This window comes from Cavia porcellus, unplaced genomic scaffold (assembly GCF_034190915.1).
Source record: "Cavia porcellus strain 051 isolate PalLab524CR breed Dunkin Hartley unplaced genomic scaffold, mCavPor4.1 scaffold_3, whole genome shotgun sequence".
NCBI classification, from domain to species: Eukaryota; Metazoa; Chordata; class Mammalia; order Rodentia; family Caviidae; genus Cavia; species Cavia porcellus.
Genome location: NW_026947486.1, coordinates 118,251,720 through 118,261,145, shown reverse-complemented (window position 1 = coordinate 118,261,145; position 9,426 = coordinate 118,251,720). Strand labels below are relative to the sequence as shown.

Sequence of the window (9,426 nt, the reverse complement as noted above, 5' to 3'; positions counted from 1 at the left end):
TCAAATGGACATTTCTTCAGGGAAGACCTAACAAGAGCCCAAGGGCCTGTGAATATATGCCGCAGATCTGGGGCCACTCGGGAAGGTAAGATATCATCTCATCGCCACCAGGATGGCGACTGTAAAGAGACCGAAAATAAGAAATGTCAATGAAGCCACAGAGAAACGGGGAAACTTGTATTCTGGGAAAACAATATGGCAGTTCTTCAAAAAGTTAACAGAATTGTCAGAATTCAGCAACTCAAATGAGCTATCTGTACACCCATGCCTGTAACAGGAGTATTTATTTATTTATTTATTATTTTATTTAAAGAAAGAAAAAAACCAAAACAGTAAAAGGGTACAAGGAATGCAGACTTTCAAAAAAAAGAAAATAAATAGTAAGCAATCACTAGTTAATAGATTACATATTGTCATCTTAGAAATAGTTGTTCAAGTTACAAAATTAAAGCATACAAAGTGGACATTGAAACAGTGAGACTGCAAATAGTTCTGTTCAGTGATCCAACAAAAACTCAGTAATATGGTCATCTATCTTACACACCTAAACACATTTGCAGTTGTATCTTTTAGAGCACTTTGTTTTCCTCACTTTTTTACAACAACAATTGCACATTTTGAGTTTTATTACTTTCATAGTTCTTATTAACTTTTTTTTGGAAGAGAATAAAACCAAATATGACATAACAAAGCAGTCAGTCAAAACAAAGGATGGACATAGTACATGATGTCAACACAGAATACAAGGTCATCTACAATGGTTACCGTAATGCTTCTTGCCACCTTAAAAAGAACATTAACAGGAGTAAACAGACAAGTGTCCAGCAGCAGATGGAGGAATAAGCAAAATGTGGCCTGTCCACGCTGAGAATCCCATTCAGCCTTCAAAGGGGAGAGAACATCTGCCGGAATTCGGGGTGTCGACAGTAGTAGGCAGAATCCCTGAGTAGTCAAGTTGGTAGAGACAAACAGTAGGGCAGTGGTTGCCAGAGGTGAGAGGGGTGCCGAGGGCCTGGTGGCTGGCCTCGTCTCCTCATCACAATGTGAGTATACCCTTTAAAGTCTTGTTTGTACTGGCCCGTGTCTGCTTACACAATGATCGCATTCCTCGTGGGGAGCTGGTACATGAGCGCAACACACCTTAATTCTTTTTCTCCCCCTTTCTCTGCCCCCCACCCCGTCTCCCCTTCTGCCATTTCTCGGCCCTCTTCCCTTTTGCAAAAATCTCTATCACTGTTTCCTATTACCTTTGCTATTGCTCTGTAATTTGGTGCTATTTCGGGTTTCTCTGATGAGAGAAGCCATGCCACGTCTAAGCTTCCGTGTCTGATGTCTTTCACTTTGCATCCCAAAGTGCAGCCGCTTTCCGACACATGACAAAGCCTCGTGCTTCTCTATGGCAGCGTGGTACTGCACTGTGTACCAGCACGTTCTCTCCACCCACTCATCTGTTGGTGGGTATACAGCCCCTGTCTGAGACGCAGCTAGGGTGAGATGTGCTACTGTAAGCACGGGTGTGCACGCACCACCGTGAAACGATGCCTTTCACTCTCGGGGAACACACCCAGAATGAGAAGAGCTGAGGTGAGTGGACTTCCGACTGCTGGCTTTCAGAGGCCCTCCACGCCGATTTCCACAGTGGGCGTACTAGTTTACACGCCCACCAACAATGCCAGAGGCTCCTTTCCCCTCCGCAGCCTTGTCATCAGTCTTGAGGGCAGCCATTCTTCTGGAGTGAGGTGGCATCTCAGTGTTGGTTTAATTTGCATTTTTCCCCTGGCCAGAGATGGTGCTCAATTTTTTCATGCATTTGCTGGTGCAAATCTACTTAATACTATTGAACTATACACTTAAACTGGCGAAAAAGTAAATTTCTGTGCATTTTACCACAATGAATGAAGGAGTCAATCAGTCAATCGATTAACAACTGAACGCATCAGTGAATGCATGTCGCGCATGAACGTGAAGGCCTGGGAGTCCACACACTGACCCTCTTGCCAACAAAGCAGCCGTGGTCCCTCGGGCTCTAGAGCTCAAATTGCTGAGGCCCGGCCCAGCTCCCCAGGCAGAGCCAGTGCTTCCTGAGGGCATCTGGGTCAGCTGTATCAATTCATTCTCTCGCTCACTTGCACGCTCACTTCCCTCAGTGGCTCTTCGGGGTCACACGTAGACCAAGGCTGCAGGTAGTAGCACAGGACGCAACACAGCGTTGCCCTCAAAGAGCCCACAGTCTAGTGGAGAAACACAACCGTGAAAACTGACCACGCAGCTTAATAAGAGTCGGCACAGAGCGGCTGTTGGGCAGTGTGACAGGAGGATACTGCATGTGAACAGTGGAGAAGCCCAGAGCTGGGGTGACTCTCTGCGGACTAGGGGAGTGGGCGCAGGCAAGGGTCTTCTCTAAGGAGCAGCGCAGAGGAGCGAGAGCTATCCTAAAGGACCACTAGGGTTCTCAGGGGCAGGGGAAGACGGCACCAGGTATGCAAGCAAGAGAGTCTTGGAGTGGAGGGGTGAGGAAAGCGAGGGACTGAAGGGCGCAGTGGGTAGCAGAGTGGGGCGATGCGCACCACGCAGTTGGAAGGGATTTATTAACCCCTAAGTGCTCCTAGCGCACGTATTAACTTGCAGAGTCTCACGCCCACCACCAACTTTCAAGAACTCTTCAGCAACGCTCTGCGTAGAGGGCTGGTGGCCGCAGCAGCCAGGCAGCAGTGGCTGCTGGGCCCTGTCAGAAGTCCTGCTCCTCACCTCCTGACCTGTCACAGACCAGAAGCCGAAAACCTTAACATCCTCCTGCTCCGGAGAAGACTACGGAGCGCCCCCTCCTGGCTAGCAGACAGACACCGAGACCAGATGACAAAGCCCAGTGTTCTGAAGGACTCAGGCAGAGGGGCCAGGGCAGCAGCGGGCACATCACGCTGCGCATAGGCAGTTCATCGCCCAGGCCACCCATCCCAGGCTTCCCCTGGAGGACAGCTCGGCGGCTCTTCTCTTCCTCTTCAGGCCTGGGCAGGCTGAAGCTCCCGGAAGCCCAGCCAACAGTCCATACTGTCCACAGGCTTGGCGCTTAGCTACACTTGGAAGACAGCTCTTGGAGGGTTAGGCCAAAAATTGAAACCTCAGAGAGGCTTTGGGTAGATGCAGAGTGACAGGAGGACATTGCATGTGAGTCTGGACATCTACAGTGCTCAGCTAGATCTGCAGTCAGGGCAAGGTTGCCGTGGCCATCGGGCCCCGAGCTTTACGGCTGTTCATCGGCGCCGAGCTCAGGGCTGTTCATCCCATCCGACAGGTAATCATCCTCGTTCTGTTTCATCTTGGTCTCCAGGACTGTGATGCGCTGCTTGAGCTTCTGCTGGGCTCCTGTGTACTCAGCCAGCAGGCGGCCAAAGCGAGTGTACAGCGTCTCCATGTTGGTCTCCAGCTGCTCTAGCTTCTCCTGCACGTCCACCTCCATGCTGGCTGCCACCTCGCTCTCGTCCAGCAGCCCCTCCTTCATCAGGATCTCCCTGCCCCTCTCCTCCAAGACCTTCTTGGCATCCGGGTACTCAGTCACCGCTTCCATAAGGTCATCCTTGGACAGGCAGAAGAGGTCCGAGTAGCCCAGGCTGCGGATATTGGCCGTGCGCCGGTTCCCCATCTTGCTGCCCTTGATGTTCAGGATGCTGATCTCTCCAAAACAGCTCCCAGCTAATAGGAGGGCGTACTGCGTCACCCCATCATCGGCCACCACTGCCAACTTGCCCTCTTTGATGATGTACATCTCCTTGCCGATGTCCCCCTTGCGGCAAATGTAATCCCCAGGGCTGAAGACCTGAGGACGAAGCTTCAGTACCAGCTCCACCAGCAGGCCAGCCTCGCAGTCCTGGAAGATCCGCACTTTCTTTAATGTGGACAGGTGCACGTTGATGGCTATCTCGGCCCTGAGCTTGGCCGGCAGGTTCTTGAGAACTTCCCGCTCATCTACCGACTTCTTATTGGTCCACAGGTAGTCAAACCACCTAATGACCTTGGCTTCCATCTCCTTACTGACCTTGCGGAACTGCATGTAGTGTTTGACAGCGTCGATCTTGGCCTGGAACTCTGCCCGTGTGGCATTCATGTTGGAGATCATGGAGCCCACATTTCCTACGATGGTGGCAAAGATGAGGACACCGATCAGGAAGTCAAAGATGACAAACAAGTACTCTTCATCCTTTACAGGGGGTGGCGTCTCCCCAATGGTGGTGAGGGTCAGTGTAGACCAGTAGAGGCAGTAGATGTACTCCCTAGCCAGATAGCCGTACTCAGGGTCAGTGATGTTGGGGTAAACCCACGTGTCCACCCCAAAGCCAATGGACTTGGAGATGGCATAATAAATGCAAGCATTCCAGTGGATGATGATCAAGATGTAGAGAACCAGGTTGCTGATGCGAAAGATGTTGGGATAGCTGGTGCGTGTCTCCGTGCGGTCAAAGAACTCGAACATGCGGGCAAAGTGTAGCAGGCGATTGAAGCGCACCTCAGGGCTATGAATTCCCACAGCAAAATAGATCAGGTCGGTGGGGATGATGGAAGCCACATCCAGCTTGAACTGCAGGGTGTGGATATAGTTGTCTCGCAGTTTCTTGGTGTCTTTGACCAGCAGCCCCTGCTCTAGGAAACCTAGTGGGCATATAAGCGAGTATGTCACCTCTGCCACCGGTATGTTCCCCCCTCTAGGCTCATATACAGCAAGGACCAAATCGCTCCCTTAGCCCTCCTTTTCCCAAGGAAGAGAATAACCCATATAGCAGGGCTGGCCAGAAAGAACCCAAGTGACCACCCCAGATCTGAACCTCTCTAGGCACATGTGATCATGAAATTCAAAGCAGATCAGCCACCTACCGGAGTCTCAGCCAAGGCAGGTTCCTTGAAAATTTGGACTCAGGCCTTTGGCCTTGTAGGTCACACTGCTGCCTACGTGTCCTGGCTTTCCACTCACCTGTGCGCAGTCGGATGAGGAGATCTGCGACGTAGACCAGGTCTGACAAGTAATCGAGCACCAGCCACACCAGGAAGTAGCCTCTCTGGAGGTCACTGAAGCAGGCTCTGCAGGGGAACAGGGCTGGTCTCACCCTCAAGGTCTGCCAAAGCTCCCTGGTGGGTTCCACTGGGTGCCTATTTGTACAAGGCTTACAAGGCCACCAGGGACGCGAGCAGTCCCTAGCATCCCGGAGCTAGGCAGACACTGACAGGTAAGTTCTGCCTCTACCCTTATCACTCGGCAGACATGGCTCATACGCATCACCATTGCCGCCTCCTCCATTGGACTGTGAGCTTCAGGAAAGCAGACACCGACTCTTAGTCCTTAGCAATGCTCCATGCCCAGCTCCGGGTGCCAGGACCCAAGTGCTCAGTGACGTCAGCTGAGAGAATGAATGAGTCACTGGGCGAACTGCAGTGGGTGGCTGAGCGGCCTCTGTGCTCACCCCTTCGGCCCTCAAGGAGTGTTTAAACGTGTGGCGGGAATATTCCCACTTTAACGGTATATTTATTATAGTCAAAGACACACTGTCACGAGTCCCTCTGTCTTCCAGCCCACTTATTCCGTAGCTTTTGCCACTTTCCAGAGCAGTTATGAAGTCCCATTCGCTGAATGCCTTCAGTCACACTGTCCTGGCTGTCTCAGTGTCCTGAATGGATTCAAAAATATTTCTCATTCCCGGTCATTTGACTTTAGGGAAAAGTCAGAAGTTTCATGGTGCCAGACTCAGTGAACCAGGTGGGTGAGGACACTGTGGGCAAGGACACATGGTTTTAGGAGCCAGCCTTTCCACTGGGGGGCGCTGGGCAGCAGCGTTCACTGTGATTTTGATTTCACCTCACCAAGACCCTCAGAAAGGAGGACTCCGGAGCGGTTTCAGAAAGAGGCAAGAATGATGGCACAAGCGTTTCTGAAGAAGGGGGTGTTCTGAGGGGTTGCTGCGGCAGTGTCTTTGGCCGTAGTAATTGTTTTAACATTTCCGTCACACATTTCTATCACCCCTCACAGATTTGTGATCACCCACTGCAAAACACCGGCCATGCTAGGTGAAAGCATGCTGGTGGCCAGGCCAGAGCAGAGGCAGGGGGAATGGAGAGGCTGGCGACCACGGAGAGACTAAGAGGACTTAGAGTGGAGTGGGTGGGGCCGGCGGCCTATGGCGTGCGTGCTGCAGCCAGCTGTTCGTTATCACTGAAAGCTCTCAAGGTGCTCCATCACCGGCCTAGGAAGAGGGCAGAGCGGGGGATAGAGCCCAGGGTGGCCATGCGGTGAATGTACGTTACTGGGAGGAGGGGTCACAGAGTCCCACTCCAAAGGCTGCAGAACCAGCAGTGCCTGTCACGCTGATGGCCCAGCACAGCCTTCAGCCGCCCCAGGCCAGCCCAAGAGAAAGGCTTTGCGTGTGTTACTGCTACCCGAGGTGGTCCTTCTGTCACCCTCCTGTATCTGCATAGCTGACTTCCTCCTCAGAAGCCCTGGCTGTCATTTCTAGCCACTCTCTGCCACTAGACCCAGGAGTCACCTTATCTTTTGCTTCTTGTTTACAGTCTGTGTCCCCCACTAGCCTTCAAGCTCCAGGACAGCAGGGACCATGGCTGTGTTGCTCACCAGTTTGTCCCCAGCACGGAGCATGGAACTTAGCACCCATCAAGCTCTCCATGAAGTGCTTGCTGAATGAACCAAGGTGAAAGGCGGAGCTGGGTGCGACAGAGGGCCTCAAGGGCCATCCTTAGGGCTGGAACTTCATGGTGAGCAACGGAGAGCCACCGAAAGCTCTCCACAGAGGGAGCGGGTAACTAAAGCCATTTCTTCAGCACGTGCGTGTGTTGCGAGTGTGGCGGGCACACCAGAGAGGCTGCAGGTGCCCGCTAGGAGTGGCAGGGGCTGCTATAGCCCTCTCAAGGGTGGAGCAGGGTGGCCTTGCCTAGGACAGCAGTAGGTACGTGAAGAAGTAGAGTGAGCTACAGAACTTGGGAAAGGACAGACGTGAAGGGCTGGTAGCCTATCAAGTAGTGGGGAGTGTTGGGGTTCACAGGGTGGGCAGAGGTGCCATCGGCAGCCAGGGAACCCAGGAAGACGCTTGGGGTGTTCGGAACTGTGTATCCACAGCTGGAACTGATGTGTCCCTGAATCCTGGGGCTGGACACTGTGCTGGATATTCCAGCCTCTCCAAGGTCCCTCTCTGCTCACCTGGCCACTAGCAGGCACCAGTTGTAGAGGACGAGCATGGCAATGATGAACAGCCAACGGTAGTACCAGTCACCAGCGGGGTCCAAGACAAATAGCTCAAATTTCTTCCTGAAGAGACAAACTCAGGTCAGGGTCAAGGCCTGGGCCCCCAGGGGAGCAGCCTCTGGCTCCCAGAGACCAAAGGGTCCCTGAACATCACTGCTTACAGGGATGTGTGGAATGAGGGCTAGGTTGGCTTGGGGCCCCAGTTTCCAGGGACCTACAACCTCGAGCCAGGCAGCTCAAGGGTGAGGGACACCCCTCTTCCCATTCTGAGCACAGAGAGGCCCGCTGGACGCCCTGCGAAGGCATGTCAGGCACAGAGCTTTCAGCCAGGAGGCCTGTTCCCACGTCCCTCCCAGGAAGAGCAGGAAACCCCGGCAAGTGAGTGTAACTCACCCTCTCTTCTCAGTCCCTGGCCTCCAGCCTCCATATCACTTTCCCAGATGCTCTGTCCCCCTTTGTCCCCACTGACCAGTGATGGTGAGTGTTAGCTTGGCCACGCACCCACTCATCCCTGGAAGAACAGACCCTCCTGCTCTGCCTTCTTGGCCCTCCCCCTTCTCCTGTCAACCGTCTCTTGCTCCAGGCCCCTCACTGCCCATATTCACTTCAGGAGCCCTGAGAGGACATCTGGCGTGGGAGTAAGAAAGGTGAGGAAAGCCCTCAGAGGTTCCCATGACATGTAGACACCTGGCTGTTGGCGAGGCCGTGGGTAAGGACAGTGAGGGAGTTCTGGAATTAAAAACAGCAGGTCTCGCTGCCCAGCCCTTTCCCTACTGTAACAGCTCTTAGCATCATCCCTGGTCTGCCCCTGGCAGTGGCATTTGAAGCCCCGTTCAGGTCTTCCATTTAATGCTCAGGAGCCCTTGAGCCCTACTGGCTGGACAACTGTACTTGGCCTTTCCCTCTCCGTCCTTGTCGCCTTTGCCATCTGCCTGCTGTGTCGTCACCGTCTGGAGCTCAGGCCCACGGAAACGCTCAAGGAACGAATCAGGTCTAGGCTCCTCCTCACGGAAATTCTTGTTGGCCCAGTTTCTTATAACTCCCACCAGGCGTGCAATCCTAGAGGAGAGAAGGAAAGAGAACGAATGAGCCAGAAAGGAGACCCTTGCTGTTCTGAGAGGACTTGGCCCTGAGAGCTTGTCATGTGGTGAAACCGGAAACAGGCCAGGCCAATGATTTCCCGTGTGTTCTGAGAGCTGAGATAGAGGCCAGCGTTGAAAATAGGAGCTGGGGCTCAGGCAAGATCAGGGGGTCTGGGCTTAGGAAAGTATCCTGTAAAAAACAACCTCTCAGTTGAACGTGAGGAGTAAACAAGAAGTCTCTAGGGTACAGGGCTGTCTACCGAGGCCCCTCAGCTGTGAAGAACACCTCCCACTAATGCTGAGACAGTTGGCCCTCCCAGCTTGCCTCATAGGAGCCTTGGAGTTGTTCAGGCCTCTGAGGTCTTAAAGAAAAGCCCTGGGTGTCCAACCTGACTGACGCGGGGCAGCAGGTGAGTGAAGGAACTCACCTGCGGAAGCCACCCCTCCCCCGCCGCGGGGTCTCCATATCCGCCAGCCTCTGCAGCTCTGAGGAAGTATCGTCTTCAGCAGCAGACACTGGCCTGCAGAGAAAGGAACAGAGTTTTTCTGGGTGTAGTGGTGCATACCTATAATTCCAGCACTCTTGGAGCTCAAGGCGAGAATATCACAAGTTCAAGGCCAACCTGGGGAACTTAGGGACTGAATAGGACCTTGTCTCAAAATTTAATAAATAAATAAAACAGAACTGGGGATATAGTTCAGTGTGAAGGCCCTGAGTTCAATTCCCAGTACCACACATACAAAAAGGAGCAGATACAATCCAGTGCTCTCTGGGTATGACTTGTCTCACCCCTGGGACATACCTAAACATTTAATTGTCGCATTAGAAGACCTCCTGAAGCCAGACCTGGCTCTAGGACAATGAGGCGAGTCAGGAGGGGTTGATAACCTCTGGATCACCCCTGAAACCACCCTGTCTCAGCAGACTCACCTGCTGCTGGTCCTGGGGTCATCTTTGCCATTGGCCTTGATGGCAGGGGGCGGGTGATGGTTGTGGTTATTGGCTGGAGAGCTCTTCACACCGTTGGATTTTTCTGTCATCCTCCATGTATGGCTCAGACTCACCTGCCAGGAAGGTCACAGAGTACACTCTGTGACAGCAGG

The 9,426-nt window shown here is 52.9% G+C and overlaps 1 protein-coding gene across 1 annotated transcript; it reads right to left on the bottom strand.

Annotated features, from left to right (window-relative positions):
* Positions 1-271: 271 nt before the first annotated feature.
* On the bottom strand, positions 272-9,426 carry Cnga2 (cyclic nucleotide gated channel subunit alpha 2). Its single transcript, XM_003461332.5, has 6 exons — positions 9,254-9,426; positions 8,751-8,843; positions 8,132-8,299; positions 7,196-7,303; positions 4,964-5,070; positions 272-4,644 (listed from the first exon to the last, which is right to left on the bottom strand). Exons 1-6 carry the CDS (start codon positions 9,361-9,363, stop codon positions 3,242-3,244), a joined length of 1,989 nt encoding a protein of 662 aa, XP_003461380.2. The 5' UTR covers positions 9,364-9,426; the 3' UTR covers positions 272-3,241.

Coding starts and splice junctions, on each gene's coding strand:
- Cnga2 (XM_003461332.5), bottom strand. CDS start 9,363: ATGACAGAAAAATCCAACGGTGTGAAGAGCTCTCCAGCCAATAACCAC. Junction 8,844..9,253: donor GACCCCAGGACCAGCAGCAG/GTGAGTCTGCTG, acceptor CTTTCTCTGCAG/GCCAGTGTCTGCTGCTGAAG. Junction 8,300..8,750: donor GGGAGGGGTGGCTTCCGCAG/GTGAGTTCCTTC, acceptor TCTCTCCTCTAG/GATTGCACGCCTGGTGGGAG.